Source organism: Cyprinodon tularosa, unplaced genomic scaffold (assembly GCF_016077235.1).
Source record: "Cyprinodon tularosa strain WSP-4 unplaced genomic scaffold, ASM1607723v1 ctg158, whole genome shotgun sequence".
Lineage (NCBI taxonomy): Eukaryota > Metazoa > Chordata > Actinopteri > Cyprinodontiformes > Cyprinodontidae > Cyprinodon > Cyprinodon tularosa.
In genome coordinates this window covers 586,447-610,782 of record NW_024038416.1, presented here as the reverse complement: position 1 = coordinate 610,782, position 24,336 = coordinate 586,447, and the positions used below count along the sequence as shown (strand labels likewise).

The window sequence follows — 24,336 nt, the reverse complement described above, 5'->3', positions numbered from 1 at the left end:
GCGGTTTGATTGGCTGTAATCCCAATGCAGATTTCTACTGATTATTTGGAGCAATAAATTAAAGCTCTTATTTGAAGAGAGGGAGAGATACATCCTTTAAAAAAATGTAAAAAAAATAAATCTGCTAGCAGTATGAATATGTTGTTTACCTGTATATGAAAGCATTTCATGATTGTTTGAATTACTCAGAATCACCTGCATAAATAGAAATGTCCAAACTGTCCTATTGTCCACTGAAGTGTTATACTCTGAGCATCTAATACCAGTCCCCATTTCTACGTTTTTATTCCAGCCTAGCTGAAAGTAACCCAATCTTATCATCATGCAAGACTTCAGCTGTGTGTTTTTCCAGGATATAAAAGCACACCGATTCCTCAGTTGGCGTTTGCTGTTTTATTAGAACAAGCACTATGCAGCAGCAGTGTACAGTGTTCATGAAGAGATATGTACTTAGTTAAAATTGCACTTTAGAAGGTATCCACTAGGGAAAAGATCTGATTAAAACCAAGCTGACTTTTTAGTGCCTTTTAATAATGTGTCAGTCCAAAAAGAAGAATAGGGGGTCCAAGTTTTAAAGGAATAAAAAACAAAAAACCCTTTTCTTTGTAAGGCATCAAAGACATTCATTGGCAAGCTAATGTATTCTAGGCATGCAGGTGGAGCGAAGGGGAAGAAAAGCTTCAGATCTTTTATTTTTTTTTCCTGATTCTATGATACAAGGACTACGCTAACCACTGCTTTGAGCTGCTGGGACGCCGTCGCTGAACCCGGTGAAGAACGTCTTTAAACCAGCAACGTGCTGCAGACGAAACGAAAATACATTAAATCGAATTTTTTTCTTCCAGAAGGAAATCCTTAGCGTGTGTAATCATCTGCAGGCTGATGGAGAGTGTGCAGGGTGACTTTCTTTAATGGCATACCTTCTTCGTGGTGTGGGGGTGTGTGTGAGAGGCATTGATAAATGCATTAAGGCACAGCAAGTGAAACCAAAGAGATGTAGCATTAAGACTGTGATCCAAGAGATATTTTTTTATAGTATATGAATCCCATTAATGCAAAGCAGATCTACCTGTTTTTTGGTTTGCAATCTTCACTCTGCCCATTTATTTATATATATATATAATCTTCTTTCACCCTGCAGGGCAGGACTAAGGGAACCATTTTAGATTTGGACAGTGTGAGATATTTTTTAAAGGTTCTATTAGTCTGAAGAACTAAATAAAAAGTTAAGGAGCTATTCCAAACATTAAAGCTTCTCAGTTTTGCACTAAATATACAAACTTTATGCAACCGTCCGGTTCTATGTAAAAGCAAAAAGTCCTAGCAGTAAGTTTTCTGGGGAATTCGACATAATTAGGTCACAAAAAAGCAAAAAAAAAAAATTTAATATAGTATGAAAAAGTTAGCCTGCTGGTCTTCTATATGAAAACCAGTAGGTGTCGCTGTTGCATCATTATCTATACACAGTCCCCTACCAGTTCTAATATTTAAATGGAATAACTGATTAAGAAAATTGCCACAAATCTGGAAAAATGACAGATTCTGAATATTTTTAGATCATCAGAATTTTTTTTTAAATGTTAAAAGGAAAATGTTTTTTTTTAAGCTGATGTAATAATGACCAACCTTTACAATCTTTATCATTTTGTGTTTTCTTACACTGAGCTTTAAATATTTAACTGCAAATCTCAAAAGAATTCACAGTCAATTTAAATTTACAGACCGTCACAACCATAAACCTCAGCTGCTTTTACTGGGACTTTAGGTCACAGACTAACAGTCCTGCATAATTTAGGAGTATTAGATTTTTTTTTACAAACGGAGAAAGTCTTTCTATTCAGCCTCTTTTATTTGAGCATAATTTAATCTCAGTATAAATCAAAATGTTCTATCAACACTGCAGAGGTTTGTTGGAGAAAATAAGTGAACAAACAGCATCATGAAGAAGCCGGCAGAAAGGTCGGAGGGAAAGTTGAGAAGTTTTAATTGGAATCGGGTCATAAAGCCAATATTCCAATATTTGGATTTCCTTTTCCATAATCTGAGCAAGGATGGAGTATGGAGCAAAAGCAGATCTATCAGGACCGGCCAGTAAAGGAGAAGAATAATCTGAAAAATGCAGTAGAGACCCATGGTAGCTATGGAGGAGCTATCAGGAGAATAAGTGATACCAGCTGTCCACAAATCTGTCCTTTGGACAACAGAGGGGAATAATAATCCACCATTCAAAGAAAGCTAAATTGACTTTATAGTTTTTCCACAAGCGAACATAAAAAAGATATTTTTCAGGTCAGATGAAAAGGACACATCTCCTTATATGAAGCTAATTGAAACAAAAAAGTGCAAAGAGGGGCTCTTTGGAAGAATCTAAAAAATGTTATTTCACTATTTTTTTTGTTTGCTACATACATTATCGCCTCATAGTTTAAACATCTTCATTCTGTATCTTTAATGGGGAAAGGGATCAAAATAAGGAAAAGCCAGCAAACGCTGGATGCTGTACAGTATGGAAATGAGAATGTGGCTCTCCATCTTGTGTAACTGAGCTGTCTCAAAGATTTTAGTGTCTAGACGTGCAAAGCTGCAGTGGAAATACCCCGAAAGACACACTAGATTACAGTCTTCTCTTTCCTCTTCAAAGTTATGCTTCACTTTGTGTAAGTCTATCACCTAAATCCCAGTAAAATACATCAGTGTTTACGGTTGTAACGGGATGGTTTAGGTTCAAAAGGTCATGGAAATAAAATACCTTTTTTTCTTTGCAAACAGTAAATAATAATATTCCTTAATTGTCCCACAGTGGGGAAAACACCTCTCCACAGAAACCCATTCTGACCACGTGTCTTTAAATTAAAATGTTCAATAAACATGATTGCATCATGACAGACGGTGTGTGAGCTATTTACAACAGGCTGTACGTTTAATACCAACCTGCATGTTGGCGGGGCGTCGTTAATCTACTCCCGCTGTTTCTGTTAATCTAGTATGAGTCGTTTCCCCAGAGAAGATGCTGCCATTTCATAGATTCATTAGTATTAAAAAGCAAAAAATAAATAAAATCTGCCAATTCAAGTTATTCTCTTTCACACAAGATTTCTTTTTCTTTCTTTTTTTTTTTTTTACAAAAATACTTCTTATTTTTTTCTCTACAATATTTGATCTTATAATAAATACGGCTTTATGCCGGAGAAAGCTGCTCTCTAAACATGCACGGATGGAAGGTAATCCAGATGTCTACTCCATAGACTAGTCTAAGCCAAACTGCTGTTTGGAAACGAAATGGCTTCAACTAAAAGGCGCCTAATCCTTTGAGTCATATGGGGGTCTTTTTAAGGCAAGGACAAACTGGGAAAGTCAGAGGAGCGATCTACGTAGTAGCTGCGACCTGGCTTCAAAAAAGCAGGATGAGGATGTTTCCATGGATGGGTGACCACTTGGCAGCCCCCACCCACGCGAGGCAACAGGTCATCCCTCCACTCCGCGGTCCTTCCGGTCCATGCAGCGAGTGTTTCTATCCAACGCGCCTCCTGTGCATAGGTAAGGGCTTCCTGGTGTTGCCATGGATGCTGATCCATGTGCTACCAGAGGCTGACGGTGGGCTCCATGTTGATGAAGCCAGGGTTCTTACGGAGCTCCCAGTACGTGTTGTTGGAGACCCACCTCTCCCTGTGGTTGGCATCCATCACTTTCCTGGACAAAAACAGAACAGGGTTTTTAGCTTTGTGGAAAAAAAGCTGATTGTTTTACTGTCTTTATCAGCCTCTGAAGGTTCGGGTTGTTTTGTGAATTTCTGATGTTTAGGAATAATTTTGGCAGGTCAGCTACTGTGGCTCAGCTACTCAAAAAAATAATGCAACCGCTTTTGGCATTTACTTAATCATATTTAGTTACTTTAACACAATTGTTTTATTTTCTACCCTGATAACATGAAACAATTGTGTTAAATATGATTAAGTAAATGCCAAAAGTGGTTGCATTATTTTTTTCAGTGTGGAATGAAAATCCCACATCTTTTGTTCTATAAAATACTTGAAAACTGCTTTTTTTTTTTTTTGTTCAGGTTATTTTTGTTTGCAATAAGCAGTGTTTTGATTGAAACAAACAACAAAAAAAACAAGAAATCAGTAAAAGTAAAGGGGGAGTATTTTAACACATCACTGCATGATATTCGCTGCCGTTATCATCACCATGGCAGCCGGAGCTGAAATGTGGAACTCAGCAGGTGACCAGTGGATAATTATCTTCCTTTCTCTCTTATTTACACACACGTTAATTTGGCTTCAACATACCAGCGACAACGAAAAAAGGAAGTCTGTGTAGAAATGCAACACTGAACTCCATTTTTCCACCCAATGATTACTGGAGATAGACATGCATGGAGAGATAAAAAATTGCAATGCAAATATATATATATATATATTTTTTTTTTTCCTTTGAAGAACCGCCCTAAAATAAACGTTTCTAGAATATAAACTGCTTTGTGGGAAAAAGTTTTCCAATCAAACTGTTTTAAACGTGACTGATGCACCGAGCGGCGCTGCACTGACAGGTGTGGACTGGCTGCCTGGTGGAAAAAAGACAGACTCTTAAAAAGCTCAACATCCTCGATGGAAACTAAAAGAATAGGAAATAGGAAAGAAAATTATTGATCAATTAGTTAATCTAAAGTTGATTAATCTTGTTGATGAGATAATAATTATCTTTAATTATTATCTCCAGAGCTTATGGCTTTTGTCTTGTTTGTCTGTTAGCAGGACTTTTTGAAAAGTTAAGAACAGATTTAGAGGATTTTTTTCAAAGGAACACTCCATAAAATTGGTGATAATCCAGATCATAATCTAGATTAAGGATTTTTTTAAAGGATTCTTCAGCTTTATTTAGCAGAACCAGCAGCCCCCCTGTAAACCAGAGGTTGCCAGCAGTGACTATTTACAACCTCAGCATCGGACTCAGAGAGTCTGGAGGTAATATAATGAGGATAAAACACACAAAAAGGGGATCCATGCCTCGCTCAAAGTATCAATCTGCTGATAAAAGAAGAGAGCAGAGAGCAGAGCAGACACCAGAGGCTGCAGACACATGCTGTGCCTTACTGATGAACTTATGAAAGGATTTTAAGCCTAAATTATACTTTTTATTATTAGTCATTTTGTAGTGTAGAATAAAAAGCTTTGATTGAGTGATATCACTCAAACAGAAAACAATAATCAACAACAAGAATGAGAGCAACTGATCCGTGCATAAGTTCCAATGATCATTTTTTTGGCTGATTTATCTCAGTATTGGATCGGGACATCCCTTAATTAGCGAGGTATTCTGTTATACCGTAGTTGTGCTCTGAGGTGATATATCCTGTATACTGGCATTATTCAAATAAACTAAGTAAAATTATCTACATTTCTGCCTTTGTTATTGCCTGAATCCAGACATGTGCCTGCTTTAAATGCTTTAGTGTGTGCAGAAGTATCCCAGAGGAGGCACTTCAACACTAAATTTGAAAGGCTAATTGTTCTGAATTACAAAGTCAATAAAATCAATTTCAGTTGGGTGAAAAGGCAGGCTTGTCCTTACTTAAAGAAGCGCGGCTCGTGTTTGATGTTGTTCTCTTCGTTCCACTTCCTCCTGGCTCTCTGGGCATCCTCGATTCGCTGCTTTTCAGAGGCGGCCATCTCCACGTTTCCTTCCTCCAGATATCTGCAGCAGAAAAATGAGGGAGATAAATTACCAGAAGAGAAAGTAATCTGAAAAACAAGCTGCAGTGGGCCTTCACTGTAAAAATATTTTGTTTTTTGCTGGATTATGTTCAGTTTGAGAAGTTTGCTGTTAAAACCACAAACTTTAGCTTCTTTGATAATATATATAAAACAGATGAAACATATCAATGCCTAATTGTTAACTGAAAGGAAAGAGATGTTTGGGTTTCCAGTTGTAACAACCAAAACTCCTGGATTAAAAAAAAGCTAATTTTTCCTTCCCCTCTGAGTAAAAACTCAGAACCACAGCATCATATTTCAGATTAGTGGAGATGTAACGGCCTGAAGTTGTTTGCAGATTATTCTGTGTAATATAGCAGAGGCTTGGTCAGATTGGATGGAGAGTCTCTTAAAAATAGTTCTCAAATCCCCATAGATTCCCAAATTGATTCTGATCTGGATCCCGCAGCATGATACTGCATTAACTGACATTGTTTCACCATGAGAAGCATTAGTATTCCACTACACTGATCTTAAGAGGGATTATGCATAATAAAAAGAAATGTGCAAAACATTGGAACAATGATGATGGGGAGAGATTTAGTTTGGATGATGATATATGGGAGGTGTTGGCCTAGAGGGTTAGATCGGTGCACTTGTGCTCTGAGGTTGCAAGTAGCCTGTTCGATCCCTACAGCCTCTGGGTCCCTGAGGGGTGGGTTAAATGCAGAAGTGAATTTCTCCATTGTGAGATCAATAAAGTTAAATTAATATTATTATTATAATAATTATTATTATTATCGGGCTGCTCAGTGACACGGTGGGTAGCACTGCTGCCTTGCAGCAAGAAGGTTCTGTGTTTGATTCCCCGCCTTGCTGCATGGAGTTTGTATGTTCTCCCTGTGCATGCGTTGGTTGTCTCTGGGTACTCCACCTTCCTCCCACAGCCCAAAAACATGACTGTTAGGTTAATTGGCTTCTCTAAATTCTCCTTAGGTGTGAGTGTGTGCATGAATGGTTGTTGTCCTGTTTGTCTCTGTGTTGCCCTGCGATGGACTGGCGACCTGTCCAGGGTGTAACCCGCCTCTCGCCCATTGACTGCTGGAGATAGGCACCAGCACCCCTCGTGACCCCGCTTGAGATAGACGTGCAGAAAAGTTGATGGATGGATTATTATTAATATTATATTGTATGGTCAAAAATAACAATTGTAGAAATCGCCTATGCAAGCTGGGAAATGTACAATTGAATCAAAATTAAAATTAAAGACTGAACATAAATATTATGGCATGAGAGCATCCCACATAGAGCCTCTAAAGAGATGCTGGTGAGGAATCCAGATGTTCACAGGAAAACCTGCTGTAAATGCTACTCCAGGTCCTTCTCATTCAGAGAGGGAACTCAGGTTATTACTGCCAGCAGAACCGACAATCTGCTCATTTTAAAGCAGCAGGACCAAACAGGTTTGTATGTCTTAACAGGCGCTTGAAAAGTCATTTTAGATCACAGCAGACATGCCCACTTATTGCACATGCAAACACTTTTCTGAACATACAGTTTAGCGCTCCTTATTTGGAATCTTAATGATCAGGCCCTTTTGTTTTCAGGCCATTTGCATACAGCAGCATCCCCTGTTTTAAGCATCCATCTGGATGCCTTTCTCTCTACAATCGCTTTTTAATGCCTGTCCTTTAAGATGCTGTTTTTTCTTTAATTTTCTCTGATTAAACCTCCAAAGTCTTTGCATCACATCTTTATTTATAATGGGGTCTAATTACACACAATCCAAGTCTATTTAATCACCTATAAATTACATTAAAGTATTTGGTTTTAATGTGAAAAAATGTGGAAAAGGTCAACTGGTAAGAATAACAAATAATCCAAAGAATTTGCTTAGCTGAGCCCTAATGGCCAGGATTCAGCACCTTTGATCGGGCCTGAAGCGAGCATCTGTACGCGGCAGGGCGTCTTTCAGCTCGGGGCACAGCTCATTCAGTTCGATGGCGAATCTGGTGAAGCCGTAATAGAGCTCGTAGTCTGTCGGCATGGAGCCTGAGGGGGAAATCAGGTTGGCTTTAAGCTTAAAGCTTTTTGTTTTAACAGCCAGTTTTGCACGATGCCCAGCTGTGTGTGAAGAGAGGGAGCGTACCTGGCCTCCAGACACATTTGGCAGACGGCGGGACGCCGCAGTAAAGACCTTCATGCCATTTTCCAAAAAGCCTGTGAATCACTTTCCCCTCTTGATCCATCACAAATCCCTGGACCTCGTTCACATTTGAGCTCCAATAGTTTCCCTAAAAGTAAGAAGAAAACCTCTTATAAATCATCTAATAAGAATAAATCTGTCACTTGCTCCTTTATTAGGATATTTTATCACCTTAATAAAGGTAAGTTTGCAAAGGCAGGCGCTGCTCTTGGTGTTTCTGATGGTGATCTCCCCGTAATGTTCGATCCACCGTCGTCCACTAAGGATGTTGTGCACACAGGTGGTGACTTTATTCCATTCATAATGATCTCCAAACCTGGAAGGAAACATTGACAGCTGTTAGACTGGAACAAAAACAGCTTTAGATAAAAAAAACACAAACAAAACAAAGAACGACAAAAACATTTTAAAATCCCAACATCAATGTTCTCCTGTGAGAAGACAGAACCGTTTCAGTCATAAATGAACACATCTTATCCCTGGGATTGGTGTTATTTCCATTTTAGGGTTTTAAAATGATGTATTTGAAACATCCTCATGGATTTACAACTTTAATATCCTTTTTAAAACAAGCTGCACAAGTTTAAATTCACTCTAGATATATTTAAAATACAATGTCATAGTCCTTTTTCCATGGCTGAAGTCAATTCTTTTTCAGTAGTGTTGTAAAGAACCATCTCAGTATTTTATTTACTGATCTTGAATCAGTTAAAATGTGAGATCCAGAAGAATATTGATTCTTAGAGTTAATCCAGGCCGTTTAAATCACTGATTCCTGAACGTCAAAGATAAAGGAACTATAATAGTAAATGAAACCCAGTCCAAGAACCGTACATCCAGTTTGAAACCTAGATTTAAAATAATCCACCTATCCAGACAGCCAGACGCCATCCTGATCAGACTAACCACTTAGAGAGTACATCAGTCTATACTGAGTCCAGTCATCCTACAGCAGAGGCTCATTTTAGCAGCTTGTATCCAGATGGAAGCCGATAAATCAGTGAAATTAAAAATCTGTTGATCCGTCAGTCAAAACAGCAAGAACATCAGTGGGTCAAACAGAAGCTCAAACTGAACCTAAAACGGTCACCAATTTAATAGAAATCAGCATTTAGAATAACATTAGGTCAATAGGTTAACATCTCTTTCAGAGGACAATCCCTCTTTTTAAATATATTTAATGAACATACAATTATTAATTGTTATTTTTTTCAAAACTACCCAGAGCTAGAATATGAAAATGTTAACCCTTTATAGGCCAAGTTACCGTTTTTGATCACTTGCATACCCCTTAAAAATAGAGTCCCCTGACCCTCTGTGAGGTCTAGAAGCACTAGATCTACATCCAGCCATTCAGCAAAGATACTGCTACATGGCTGTACATCTTATTTTGGCATTTGACCTACCGTATTTTCACGACCATAAGGCGCACCGGACTAAAAGGCGCACTCTCAGTTATGTGTCCCATTTCTGTATTTAAAGGAATAGTACACCCAAAACATGATTAGCCTTCATTTTCTACTCACCCCCATGCTGAACAAAACTCTGGAGTACTTTTTTGATATCTCAAATGCATCTGGAGATCTGGGAGGCTTCTTGCTGTCTGCTGACATTCAAATAATGGAGGTCTATGGTGCCCGAGACAGAAAGGTCCACAAAAGTCCACAAAAACTTGTCAATATTCCTCCATACTGCTCGTCCAATGTAATCCAAGTGTCCTGAGTGGGTAGCATCCAGAATTTACTCGAAACGAAGTCATTTAGAACGTTTTAGAGCCTAAACAGTAGTGTATAGGATTTCCTAATAGCGCCCCCATGCGCGCTCACGAGTCTACGGAAACCGCGGCAGACCAAACCAGCGCATTCAGCTCGGCAAAGAACTCATGCTCTTCCTCAACACTGAAGTCCTCAGACATTTTTCTTTCGTTGTTTCTTTCTTTGCACAGGTAAACAGCACATTTCTTCTTCTACGCTTGCATTATCGGCAGACCAGACGCTGAATGCGCACTTTCTTCCGGTTTGGTCTGCCGGCTTCCGTAGAATCGTGAGCGCGCATGGGGGCGCTATTAGGAAATCCTATACACTACTGTTTATGCTCTAAAAACATTCTAAATGACTTCGTTTCGAGTAAATTCTGGATGCTACCCACTCAGGACACTTGGATTACATTGGACGAGCAGTATGGAGGAATATTGACACGTTTTTTGTGGACTTTTATGGACCTTTCTGTCTCGGGCGCCATGGACCTCCATTATTTGAATGCCAGCAGACAGCAAGAAGCCTCCCAGATCTCCAGATGCATTTGAGATATCAAAAAAGTACTCCAGAGTGTTGTTCAGCATGGAGGTGAGTAGAAAATGAAGGCTAATCATGTTTTGGGTGTACTATTCCTTTAACACACACATAAGGCGCACCGGACTATAGGGCGCGTTTTTTATATACAGGTACATGTCCTCTACTACCTTTAAATACCTCTACTGCGTATTTAAAAATACAGCGGGGGCAAAACTGAGTATGACTGTGCTTTATTCATGTATTTATTACAAAGTATTAATCAAACCTGGCAGCTGGCCGTGAGACAGACACAGCGCAGATGACACAGCGCTGTGATCACTCCTAAATTAACTTAAAATCCTAAAACCTGCCGACGGAATATGTTCGCTTTTATTACCGGTATCCTGGTGCCTGCAGCTAAAATTATTTAGATGAAAAACACCTGCCAGCAGCCGCGGTGAACGAAAGGATTTCTCCTGTCGGCGCACCGCTGGTATGTGGGGGTCTGAGCGCCTCCGACAGAAATAGATAATCTGGATGAACTGACTGCAATTATTAAGTTTTCAGGTGGACTTTCTCACTTAAAAACATATTAAAACTACTTTATTCCCACTGATCACAGCAAATATAGCTGCAAGATTTAGATTATTTAGATGAAAAAACACCTGCCAGCCGCCGCGCTGAAGAGGAGGAGACGCGCCCAGAGGCTGCTGTTGAATTAAGTTTTCAGGTAGAAAAATAGAGCGGGAGCAAACCTGAGTATGATTGTGCTTTATTCATGTATTTATTACAAAGTATTAATCAAACCCATCAAAGTCATCATCCTCTGTTATCCTCAGCATTCCTCTGAATAAAACAGCTGCGCTAAATCAGACATGCCAGTTTCCCCTTCTGCGCTGTCAGTCACTTTCCGTGCAGCGCAGCTCCTCAGAAATAATGCCGGCTTTTGCGAAAGCTTGAACAACAGAGCCAGCAGACACGTTAGTCCATCTACAATCCATCCGCAAACGGTGGCGTAACTTGCCCGGCGCTGCCTTCCACTTATCCTGAAACTGTGGTCTCAGTCTGTCATCCATCGCTCCCACGCCGCTCGCAGCCTTACTTTGAACGGCCGCTCCACACCGATGTCGAGCGGTGGAAGTTCCTTTGTCAGACCCCCGGGATAACGGCGAGCACAGCGTTCATTTGATTCATCTTTTTTTCACATCGGCTGTGAAATGGGCACGCAGCGATGGTGATGCGTGGAAAAAAGCACCTGGTCTCCTCACATACACCTGCCTTTCATCATCTCCTCATCAATCCAGCCTTTTTCATTTGCGTTAATATCATATGTCATCAGAGCGCTGTCTGTCTCGCTGTCAGCTCCCAGATCAGCTTCTCTGATTGGTTGATGCGGCGCGTCCAGCAGCAAAACTTCAATTTTTCCATCTGAGCAGCAGCAGCGCGTTGGCGGTGCGTCAGATGCTTAAACGCTCCCGACGTGCTGCACCTGCAGCTCAAAACGCGCTGCGGGACCTTTTGCTGCACCTATATGCGCGTCAACCATTGACTTTGCATGTAAACTCGCTGCTTCTGCTGCACCTGCTGGGTCCGGTTCACACCGATGTCGAGCGGTTGAACAGCGAGCACAGCGTTAATTTGTTTCCCCATGTTTTTCACATCAGCTGTGAGATGGGCACGCATGGAGTTACATATTAACAGCGATGGTGAGGGGTGGAAAAAAAACACCTGGTCTCCTTACATTCAGCCACTCTTTCATCATCTCCTCAATGAGGTGGTCTCAAAAGTCGCAGTTACAACACACATAGGGCGCACCGCACCATAGGGCGCACCGCACATTTTGAGGGGGAAAAAAAGACGTTTAAGTGCGCCTTATAGTCGTGAAAATACGGTATTAGATGAGCCCTTGAAAGAGATATTACCTACTGGAAATTAAGGTAATACGTAAAGTAAAAAAAAGCTAGTTAAAAAGTAAAGTTTAAAAGTTAATAAGCCTAGTTAACAATTATATTTAGGTTTATAAACTAAAAAATTTAAATGCCACTGTCAGCATTAATGCCTCTAAGGTTATGTTGTACCAAAAAAAATGTTTATCTTTTACTCTCAGAGTGTTTTTCATGAAATTCTTATAGAAGAACTTTTGTTATTTTTTTTAATATATAATACATTTTTTTATTACAAAGGTAATAAGGTCTAGTCCTGGATTCCAATGACACTATTAGATTGAACACTGGGGAAAAAAATTGGAGTCTAGATAAGTCATTTTTTCTGAAAATAAGTGCATTTGTTCTTGGATTGAGGAGGCAAAAGACATCTTGCCAATGGAACAAGACAATTTTCTTATTTCAAGTTCATATGATCTAATTATCTTATTTAAAGAGTAAAAATACCTAGTAATTGCCTACTTAAATTAACTTAAGAAGTTTTTGCTTATTTCTGGATCGTTTTTCCAGTGAAATTTTTATTTTAGAAGTATTAAAGTCAAAATGTTTGCAAAATGTTCAAGACTTGGTAAGTACAGTGTGATTAGCGACCAGTAGATAAGGCTGATATATAAAAAGAAGTAGGGCTGAAAAATTTGGCCAAAAATAACATTTCAGTTTTCCTTAGCACTAACCCCAAATTTCTAAATCTTTCATTTCAGGGTTTCAGTTTATCTGATGCCTTAAAAGCTTTGCCAGAGTCCTGGTTGCAGGATTTTACTGTTCTTACTTCTACTTGCATGCATGGATCTGTGTGCTAGCTGCAACTCTACCTCTCTGTGGCAGCAAATCCACTTTAAGTGTATTACCGCCACCTTAAGAGCTGCTTTTAGGACTATTATGTCTTACTCCTGTTGGATGCAATTGGTGCTTCTGCGATTGCAAAAATACATTTTGTTAAATTGTGATTATATTTCACATACAAGTAATTGCTCAGTCCTATTAAGGAGCACCAGGAATACCTTCATATTACAATATTATTTAACTAATTAGAGCATAATAGGAAGGCTGATTTATTTTAGTAACTATTCATCTTCTATAAGTTAATTATAGTCTAATGCTTTCAATATTTCCGTTTACCTGTTTTCCATTAACAGATAATGAAAGGACAACATTTAAGATTAGAATATGAGTATGATATTAATATGATATTAGTATCATACTAATATGAAGAAGAAAGGTTTAATAGCTGCCTGATTATTTTAAAAACTTTCTTCTCATCCACCTGCTTAGGTTCACTGAAAACAATCTGAATGTTTGCATATGTTTGTAAGTTCAGCTAAAATCAACAGCAAGTAACATGGAAACAACACTTAACACTAAACATGAGCGATAAAAACTTAAAATATGAATAAATAAGTTGAAGTTTGTACTGTAATGATGAAAAAAGCAACAACAGAAGGTATTAACAGCTTCTCTTTAGACTTTTCTTTATGGCTGTGACTCCACATACCGCAAACAAAAGATATTTCTTGAAAAATAACATTAAGATGGGCTTCTTCAAGGAAACGGTTCCATAAATAAATCTATAAACTGCAATCATAGTTATAGTTTTAAATCCACTGATGTTTACCGTCATGGAACCACCAGTGGAATAATAAAGAAAGAAGAAAAAGACCATAAATCAAGGTTCTCATCAAGACATTCTTAAGATAAGAATTTCATAAATATTCATCTCTACAGGAAACCATCCGCTTTAATTAAACTCAACTATTCCTGACAAGAAAAGTAAAATATCCAGCCTGAATCACTAGAAGCTTCTTCCCTGCAAAAAAGAGGGTTATACTGATGCAACAAGCTAAAAGACATTTATCAACTGATCTGAATATATTTGACATTGTATGGATTAGAGGACAAAACACACGTTTAAACTTAAACATGCAGTTCTTTTTTCAAATCCCCAGCAGTTTTGTTGCAAAATGATCCAAACCTAAATAAAGAGCAGTCTGAAATCATTATCAAAACATTCCTGCTAATTCAGTGTATGCAACATTAGGTCTTAACCTAATAAGGTAAACATTTAGTTTAAATATTCAGCATTCGACCAGAGAATATAGAATGTAACGTTTTTTTTTTTTCATTTCCAGTTTAATCTTAGATTGGCAGTAAAATTAAATTTGAATGTTTGACAAAGCAAAGCAAAATGTAGCAGAACAATTGGAGCCTACTGGTTTGAAATAGTTTAACCCTTTCAGCTTAAAAACATGGTGGAGGATGGGATGGCGGTTACCTGGGAATTAAGAGATTCACAGATCCCATCGGTAAAATCTCCATAGATTTCCCCCAGAATTTGTTTTTCCATCTCACATCTGGAAAGCACACAGAAAAAACACCAATAAAGAAACCACAAACATTCAAACAATATTTAAGTTTTTGTTCTCTATAAATAAATAAAAAATGGTTATTTGTGTTATTATTGAGGGGCTCAGTTTGCTCCTCTTTCCCAGGAGAAGAAGCCTGCGACTAATTAAGCAGGTAATCTACCTTGCCAGAAGGTGAAGTTCTTTGACTCGCAGTGGCAGGCGGAGATGGGAGGGTGGTGGCTCACCTGAGGGATCACATCAAACACAAACAGTCCCCTTTCAGCCACAGAGCCACTTACCAGAGAGGCTTTTACCTTCACTTTTTATACTATTCGAAATGTTGCTCAAACAACGACTAATAAATATGTAAGAAAACATTAGAGACCTAGTTTTGAACAAGGAAGCAGGTTTTCTCCATCGATTATCCTCGGTACACGTACCTGCTCAGAGAAAAAGCAGAAGCCCTTGTCTTCCCGAATACATTCGTAAGTCTCTCCAAGCAGCGGGTTGAATGGCTTACTTCCTGCTCTGTAGTAAGTGGAGGAGTAGCCAGAGACGGCGAACGCAGCGACAAGGACCTTTGATGAGGACAGCAGGAAGGAGAAAGGTTTAAAGGAAATTACACTCGACAGATAAACCCTCCAGAAAGGGTCAGAAACAACTTTACTTGAACTTTGAACAGAATGTTATGAAATATATTATTTTGATGAGCTGAGTGAGATCTAAACACTTTTTACTTGCAGAACCCACTTTATCTTAGTTAGAAAAATCTTCATTTATAAACCTTTGACACTGTTCTACACATCCTTTAGCTCACTTTTTGACCTCTCACTTGAACTCCAGTCGGTTCTAGATTCTTCCAGCTTATGTTAAAGCCCCGGGGACAATATAAAATCCAACATGACCACCGTTACGCTATCAACTTTTATAACTAAGTGAATTGAAGTTTGGACTCTATGCTCATTTACCATACGCTCAAAGGGGTCGTCGGTCTCTGCGGCCTTGTCCAGCAGCTCGCTGTACTCCAGCTCCTCACACATGCGCTGCAGCGTGTTGAGCGGCTCGTTGAGCTCCACAGGCATGGACACCTTGGACAGGTCTTTGCCGATGTTGTTCCTCAGGATGTTCCACAGGTTGATGTTGCTGGTGTCCGGGCAGGGAGCCGGCAGGCAGATGCGCCGCCCGTTACGGAAGGAGCTGCCGGCGAAGTCTCCATTGGCCACTGGACGAAATAACCAAAACAACGAAAGAGTAACGACCAACTTGCTTTCACAAGGTAAAATACAGAAATATAAATACAAAAAACAGCTAAAAAAGTTTTTTTTTTTTAAACATTTTTATCTAAAATCTCCTTTTTTAATTAAAGCAAAAATGATTCCATTCCCCTCCACAAGGTTACCAAGGACACTCGGAAGAGAAAGAGGCCCACAGCATCACCGATCCTCCACTATGCTATAAAAGTGGGAATAAAGCGCATTTCCTTTTTTTCTTAATTAATCATTTATTTTCATGGAGGACCCTGGTGGAGCCTTTACTGCTAAGCAAATATGCAACACAGTGAACTTCACATGTTTATGTTTAAGCTTCTTTTCTGGCATAACTCCCAAACAAACAGCTTGTAGATAACATCTCATGGTTGTCATGGAAACTAAGAGATATAGAGAACAAAATCTTTGCTGGAGATGACTTAAAGCGAAATCTGCAGATCTTCCTCCAATTTTCCAGAGGTTTCAAAAGTATTAATATTTATTACTCAAGAAGAAGTAGAAATTCTACTGTTTAAAAACACTTTTGAAGAATTTATAGTATCATCTATAAGTATCGATTTTTACTCAAATAAAAGTGTAAATGTACCATTTTTATAACTACTTAAGGTATAAAAGTAATGCAGGAAAAATGTTTTCAGGACAGACGCATTATTGCACTAGCTCATTAAAATAATTTTTTTCTACAATTCTGGAAGAAAATGTCCTTATACTTAATATATAACTTTTTTTTATAACTAATGGCAACAGTGTCAAATTTAACTTTGCATCATCTTGGAAAACTATTTATCTTTGTATGTCTAACCACAAAGAAATCAACCGTCTGGATTAAATAAATTATTTCGATGGTTTTTATTTTTTTACATACCAATAAGCCATTATGAAAATGAACTGAAATTAAACAAAACTAACAAGGCTATATTTATAATGTAAGGAGTATAAAGTAGAGATAATTGCAAAAAGGAGTAAGTAGTAGAAGTAAAAAGTTGTCTAAAAAATATTTACTCCAAGAATAGATAACCAAAATTTATACTAAACTAAGGTACCAAAGTATTTTACTTTTTTACTTGACACCTCTGCAATTTTCTGACTTCAGACAACTATCTTTGTTGGAGGTAATTCAGTCTCTAGATGCTTTTTACCATTTTGAAGGATGGCTAATATCAATTCTGCTTTCCAGGAAAAACTGGATATAATTAGGACTGAATAAAAGCTACTGAACTGAACTAATTAGGACTGTAAATCTAAGTTGTAAATGCTTTATTGAAATGCATTTGATAGGAACAGGCTGGATTGCCATTCTCATTCTAACGTTCTAGTAAAATACAAGGTAAATGTATTTCTTAACAATGAAGGCATACTTTTTACCTCCTAAAAATCCCCATGAATTTAAACGCTTTCTTTATAATGTTCAGTGTGGCATTACGCTGTTTTCTTTGAAAGTGATTCCAACACCTTCATCAGATTTCTCAAAGAACAAATCAGATTACAGAACAAAGGGCTTTAATCCAACTGTTTATTAAATAATTGATTTCATAATTAGAATTTCCCTGATGAAAAGAAGAATCTTTATGGTAACCATGGAGACCTTATAATCAGCTCCAACACATACTGGCTGAAAAGATTACTGTATGCTGTATGGGGATTTTCTGTCTGAAAATCTGATTATTTTCTCTCAGATTATAAAATCAATGCTAAATGTATGCAACTCTGATAATGTAAATCCTTTCCCCCGTCTGCTTCATGGCCTAGTTTCCTCCTCCGTGTGGATGTGACAGAGATGAAGGAGGGGGATCCCATTCCCGGCTGGTTTATAAAACCAGAGAAAAGCCCTTGGCACAAAGAAACTCTGCAAAGTCAACTGCTTCTGCAGCGCTGATAAATGACTGCCTGTAAAAGTGTGTGTCTAAGGTTTTGTGCGTGGCATTGTGGGAGCAGCACATCCTACGGGACATGTAGGAGTTCCCTCCTTTTGTTCTACAGTGCAGATGCTTGCGGTGGCGCAGAAGCGGACCTACTTTGTCGGGAGACGTTATCGGTCACGCTGGCGTTGTCCTCTGAAATGTTATCGCTCACGTCGCTGACGTATGACTCATCATCCGAGCCCTGTGAGAGGTACAGGTAGAGAGCAAGCAGAGAGGCGCTGTGTTACCAAGCCATCAGAGTGCGGGGCAGATTAGCCTTACACACAAAATGCAGTTTGCCAATGGCTAAAAAACTGCAGCAGGGACTATCTGTTTTACTGCAGTACCAGTAGCATGAGTCACTGCAGCATTTCATGCTCGATTTACGGAAATGCAAAGAGGTCAGTGAAGGCATCGGAGAGGAGGATGCGGCAGCTGCTTTCTGTAACTGCATCCATAACATCTGCTTTGATAATTTATGGCTGCTAAAGTATTCACACCCCTTTGACTTCTTCAGATTTTGTCATTTCAGTATCGACTTTATTTTAATCAAGACCTTCTGTGACAGACCAAAAGGTGCGAGAGGTAAATCAGAGGGACCAGCAATATTTAGCCCCATTTACTCCACAAACCCATATAATCTATTAGGGTTATGGTTAAGTTTGTCATCAGTTGGAGAAGCAGCCAAAATGCCCATGGTAACTCTGGGGGAGCTGCAGAGGTAGATCTGCTCCCTTTGATACCTACATCTAGTCCTAACTAGGGGTGGGTATTGGCAAAGAAGTCACGATTCGATTCGAATCACGATTCACATGCCACGATGCGATTCTATCACGATGCATCACGATACTTGAAATATTGCGATGCATTGTGATATTTTCACTGAACACTGTAAGAAAAAGATACAGCCCTTACCAGTGGCTGACTGGCTGGGTGTGATCTGGGTCGTGTCTTCAATTGATACATAACTGAAAGCAACTGAATTCATACATAGCTGTATTTATTGAAATTACTTTAGGAGGTGTTGCAATGAAAACAAATACTGGACAGAAATATTACTATTATTGGCATGGACACACCAACAAAAAGATCTTAGGATTCATCAAACTTAAAATAACAAAATGAGGATAATCAGTCCGGACATGCTTATGACACAAAGCAGCAGGCGTCAACACATCCGCAGCGACATCTGCTGGACTGGAAGTTGTATTCCACTTGGTTTGATTGATGTGCGCCAACCATTAATGTATTTTATTTGTTCATTTTTTTTTTTTAATAATCGATTCTTGCCTTCAAGAATCGATTCAGTAGATCACAAAAATTAGAATCACGATTCATCGATTTGACGATTATTTTGCACACCCTTAGTCCTAACTACAGCAGAGCATATACATATGTAATATATGGAAAGACAGTTTACTTTTTACAAAGAAGTTGTAAGCCTTTAAAATCTGAAACTTTTTTTTTTTTTCCCATTTTATCAGCAATAGTCGGGTAAGACCAAGAGACATTAAAGGTAAATTAGAGAAAATAGCACATAGCATTAAAAACAAGCTGATTCCAATACTTGAATTTGGATACCTACAGATTCCGAATTTTCTGTAAAACCAGCAGCCAGTTTGCTTAATGTTATCATCAATGTTGCTAACTTTATAAAGATACTATACATAAAGATATTTATATATATATATATATATATATATATATATATATATATATATATATATATATATATATATATATATATATATATATACATACATATATATCAAAGGAAACTTGATAGTAGTGTAAGACAAGGATGTCATAAAACAGTAAATCCTGTTAGCAAGGCAGATGCCTGAAAGCATATGCAACTCTAACTGTCCGTATTCATTAAATCAAAAACAAATACATTTTGAAGCTTTTCAAGAGATTTTGAAATTAATTTCTAATAAAACTAGACAGACTAGTTATGTCTTTAAGGATCGGGTCCATTTTCAACAATACCCGATCTAGAATGTTCTATAATGTTGGGAGCGATACATAGATCAGATCAGTTTATCTCTAGCACACATCTGGACGATGGGAAGAGGTTTTTGACGAAGATGAAAACATGTTTTTTTTATTTTTTTAGGCAGAGATTTCCACTAACAAAACAAAATCACCTTCAAATAGCCAAATGTTACCTGTGTTCACATAAACACTAGTAGGTAGCACCAAATAAAGGCTTTTATACAAAAGTAAAGTAAAGAGCAGATATTTATCAAATCTGGCAAGATACAGCCAGGAAAATAAACCAAAATGAAATAACTAGGAATTTATGCTTTCCTTTTAGTTAAAGAACAATATTTTGGTTTCAGGCTTACAAAATAAATTCCTGTTAAAAATATTGTGAGGAGTTAAACATTTATTAAGAAAAATATCTGTTTTTGTGATTGATCATATTATTTGGTACTTAACTGTCAGATGACCTGGAAGATTTGAATGAATAAACAGTTTAAAGCCATTTTTAATTTGATTGTGTTGGTCTATTGCATAGAATCCCAACAAGTATAGATAAGATAGAGAAGCTGATGATTTTAAGATGTCAAAAGACATGAACGTTTGAGCAGCATGCTTTTAAAACCAGACAGAAATGGCAGCTTTAAAGGAGACCGAGAGCAAGATGAAAGCCTTCTGTTTCTCAAGCTGCTGTTGTTAACCACCATCTGATCACAGCTCTTTGCTTTTCCAACACAAGCACTTACTTAACCCACCTCTTAATTTACCTCAACCAGAATGCACACCTCCCACCTCTTTAAACATCCATACTCCCCTGTCTGTTTATACCTCGTTCTCCGACGAGCTGGCTGACAGAAGCACTTCCTGCGCATCGAAGAACTCTGAGACGGACTCCGACATGGAGAGTCGACTTTCATTGGAGGCCTGCTGAGTCAGAGGGATCCCCATCTGCTCCACGGCCTGCAGGAAAACACAAGCAAAAGCAGCGTTTGTTCACTCTTTTCTTGAAGTGATGACAGCATTAGGAGCCGGATGAGACCTAAGCAAACAAAACAGCCCCAGAGGGAGCAACGCCGGGTTCGTATTACAACATGCGTATCTCTGCCGAATGGCAGGTTCCCATCCTTTCCGAATCTTTCATTTTTTTCCCCCCATTAACCTTGATGTCAGCATCTGCATCAAACAGTGTTCATTTGAGCTTACTCAATGCGGTGTATTGGAAAGATCATAAATCTTTTGGACAAGAATCAATAATGCCACGGACAAAGACAGGGAGCAAACACTGCCAGAAACTGGATGTCCTCTGGTAGATGTGATTGATATCGACATGGGAAATTGGCTCAGTCAGAGAGAGACCGACAGCAGGTACCTACCTCGTCAGGCGTGGCGATGATGTTCACACTGACAACTTGCTCAGACAGGATAGACTCAGAGTGGATGCGGTTGAGGCGGCTTCGAAGCTCTGCATTCTGGGCTAGAGCCTGAAAAATCAAACAGAGAAAAATAATCTTAATCTGATATTCACCTCCTGATTGGCCATCCTATCTTTTCATCACAGAAATAAACACTCACTTCATGCGTGAAGAAATAACTTATGCCCACTTCTTACAATTTTTACAAGACCAGAACCAGCAGATGGCAAATTATCAACAGTGGTCTAACGGGGCAACACATACACAGTGAGGTGGATGCTGAGAAACAGTGAATCTTTCATTGAATCTCTCATTTGGACTTCAAAAAAAGACAAAGAAAATCCAGAAATGGATTTGTCTTTTTTCATGGCCATCTTGGTCTCCATATTGTGAGATCAATAAAGTTGGGGACTGGTGGCCTAGTGGTTAGGGTATTGTGCTTGAGTCCCAGAAGTTCTGAGTTCAATTCCTGCAGACTGCCACTTTGAGTCCCTGAGCAAAAGACCCTTAACCCCAGACTGCTCCCCGGGTGCTGCACAATGGCAGCCCACTGCTCCCCACAGTGATAGGTTAAATGCAGAGAGCTCATTTTGTTGCTCTGTACTTGTTACAATATTATGACAATAAGGTTAAATTCTATTCTAGAATACAAAAGGGCAGCCTTTTTCTGTTAGCTACAATCCCTTAACCTTTTCATAACATGAGGACCCAAATTTGGGTCCTCAGCACTCGCCCCAAGATGGTTTTTAGACCTGTAACATATTCTCTGGGGTCTTGCCTTTATTTTGATACCAAAAAAATAAAATAAACTCTAGTTCTTGAGATATATTCAATTCATTTTGGGCATGTTATTTTCAAGCATATTTCTCGAAAACAGGCCTAGTGTCCAAGAGGTTAAAAACACTATAGGACCCCCCAAAAAAAGGCCAGTCCTGTTTACAGCAAAAGAAACCGCTCAGTGTAGAAGTGATCATATGTTTCTTTAATTTTTTTCCTACACTGATTGTTTGCAGACCAAGGTGGGATGTAGCCATTGTTGAAAACACCGTCATGGTTTCCCCCCGGGTCCGTTAATTCGAGTGCAGGGTAACTTCAGATGGAGTGAAATAAAATGACAGAGACAGCTCAGCTTCTGTTCACCTTTGGAAAGGGAGAGCAGCAGCAGCAGCACACATCTGCGGCAAAAACTGAACCATGCCTAGCCCTACTGTTGATCTAGTACTAGATTTAGCGAGGTTCGGTTGTGTCTGGCACGGTCCAGTTCAGTTTTGTTCCATTTAAACTCAACAGTTATAGTGCTCGGACCATTCTCAGCACGGTTTGAAAAGGGTAGAGTAAATGGTGCTTAGGTGTACGGGACCTGGAACAGATAAAAGATTTTCAGGACATCAATCCCTATAGCTATGAAATACTACAGTATGAAGTAATACAGTTTGGAGTATTGACTGATACGATTTCAGAATAAATCATACATGCTTGTATTGCTTATTGTATCATGTGGAATGATAGAAAAAGCTTTATCAAATGATACTTCTTAAATAGAGAAAAACAGTCAGCAATATCAGGTATGAGAACGACAATATATAATTATATTAAACAGAGATTTACAAAAACTTTAAACAGGAGTGGATACTATCAGCTTTCTATTATCAGATAATAGAAATATACAATATTTATTTTTTGTCTGATAATGGAATGATTTGCAATATAAATATCATACTGGGACATCCCTACTTGAAAACGCTGGTTTAGAAGCTTAAATAGCAATTTTGTGAGGGTTTTTGTTTTGTTTTTATTTTTGGCAAGAAATTCATCAGTTCACTGTAGTTCACTCAGTTAGATAAAAATTAAAATTGGGAGAATACACTGATAAGAATATCTGGACTAATATCTGACATTATTACCGTCATTACAGCGGATAATCATTATTTACATATAAAACATATTTCCTTCCCTTTTGGATTTTCTTTTAGTTAGAAATCCACAATCCTTTGCTTCATCGTCATCACTGTCACATGACCAAAGAAACACCCTGTGACTCATCTGCTCCTCTCCCCCATTTTAACACAAAAGCAACAACTAGATAGAAATAAAATACAGTTTTACTAAGCGGACAGATGTTGAAATATTTAATAACATCTCCTGAAAGAGACACCAATGCCAACATATCATGTATCCCGATAAACAATGCCACCACTACGTACAGTCATTTCTTTTCAATCCGTCCATTGTGGTGATAGGATGTGAATAGGTGTTTACACTGACAACTTTTCTTTATGCAACTGTCTGTGTAGCTACGATTTATCTAGCTGCATCAGAGTAGAGTCCAAAAATGTAAAATTTTCAAACTTAAATTGATAAGAACTTGTAAACTATTCAAGACCCTTAGGGAACCTGTGGCTTATTTATACCGATTTTGCAATAATGCTCAGTATCTTCCTGTGAGGGAAAAATGTTCAGCAAACTATCATGAGATGTGCCAAACCAGCTGCAGTTCCGGCTCGTGTATTACACATATACAGAAAAGAAAGGCCTGGTGGAATAACGATGGATCTGTCCAGTTTGAACCTCCGGGTAATCAAACGGCCAGGATTAACAGCCGTATCTATAGCAACTCCAAACCACTGGTCATCACCCTCCCACAGAGCTTCACTGCGAACCTCCAATCTCCAGCCTGGGAGAGCCGTGTCACACCAACATCCAATTAGGGACATAACTGAGATAAAGCAGCAAGTGCAACGTTTCACTAAAATTATGCCAACGGTTAGAAGGAAGAACAGTCCAATTAAAATGCTAGAGTAAAAAGGCAGCCCTGAGGAGTTTGGTTAACCAACTGTGCTGCACATCTCCCTTCATCACCAATTATGATGGGAGAGGATGTCTGGGCGTTCAAGACTCGTTGGTCTCTGCTCTCACAAGTCAATTTTATAACTGAGCTTCCTGTAACTGGCTGGAACTTTTGAAATCCCAATTTTTTTACTAAAAAAAAAACATTTTTTTTTGTGATTTCACCATTTTTGTCCCAAACTATTACATTTTACGGCACACCTGTAACCTCATTTGCACACAACCGTTCAGATAACCTCAGAGGACTTCGTTACCAGAGACAGAGATTTCCTGATAGCGATGATCTGGGATGACTGGTCTGACTGCTCCTGCTCGGAAAGAATCTGTTTGATCTTCTCCTTCTCTATGGCCACAGTGTTGAAGGCCGACTTCAGGAGAGAGTGGACTGTGGGGAGAAAAGTTTAACAGTTAACAGTCCGGCCAAGAATACGAACCCTGCCTTGATTACTCAGAAAATAATCGTCTGAC

The 24,336-nt window shown here is 38.7% G+C and overlaps 1 protein-coding gene across 2 annotated transcripts in view; it reads right to left on the bottom strand.

The window, feature by feature from the left end:
- Positions 1-374: 374 nt before the first annotated feature.
- The window catches only part of osbpl6 (oxysterol binding protein-like 6), a 65,770-nt gene continuing 41,808 nt past the window's right edge, over positions 375-24,336 (bottom strand). For both annotated transcript variants that reach the window (XM_038280209.1, XM_038280210.1), the window contains 13 exons: positions 24,123-24,253; positions 20,983-21,090; positions 20,438-20,569; positions 17,741-17,828; positions 15,426-15,679; positions 14,898-15,035; positions 14,639-14,702; positions 14,385-14,463; positions 8,071-8,215; positions 7,843-7,987; positions 7,619-7,745; positions 5,572-5,694; positions 375-3,690 (listed from right to left, as the gene is read on the bottom strand). In XM_038280209.1, coding sequence (XP_038136137.1) covers positions 3,579-3,690; positions 5,572-5,694; positions 7,619-7,745; positions 7,843-7,987; positions 8,071-8,215; positions 14,385-14,463; positions 14,639-14,702; positions 14,898-15,035; positions 15,426-15,679; positions 17,741-17,828; positions 20,438-20,569; positions 20,983-21,090; positions 24,123-24,253 — 1,646 coding nt within the window. In that variant the 3' untranslated portion in view covers positions 375-3,578. The remainder of the gene's footprint in view (positions 3,691-5,571; positions 5,695-7,618; positions 7,746-7,842; positions 7,988-8,070; positions 8,216-14,384; positions 14,464-14,638; positions 14,703-14,897; positions 15,036-15,425; positions 15,680-17,740; positions 17,829-20,437; positions 20,570-20,982; positions 21,091-24,122; positions 24,254-24,336) is intronic.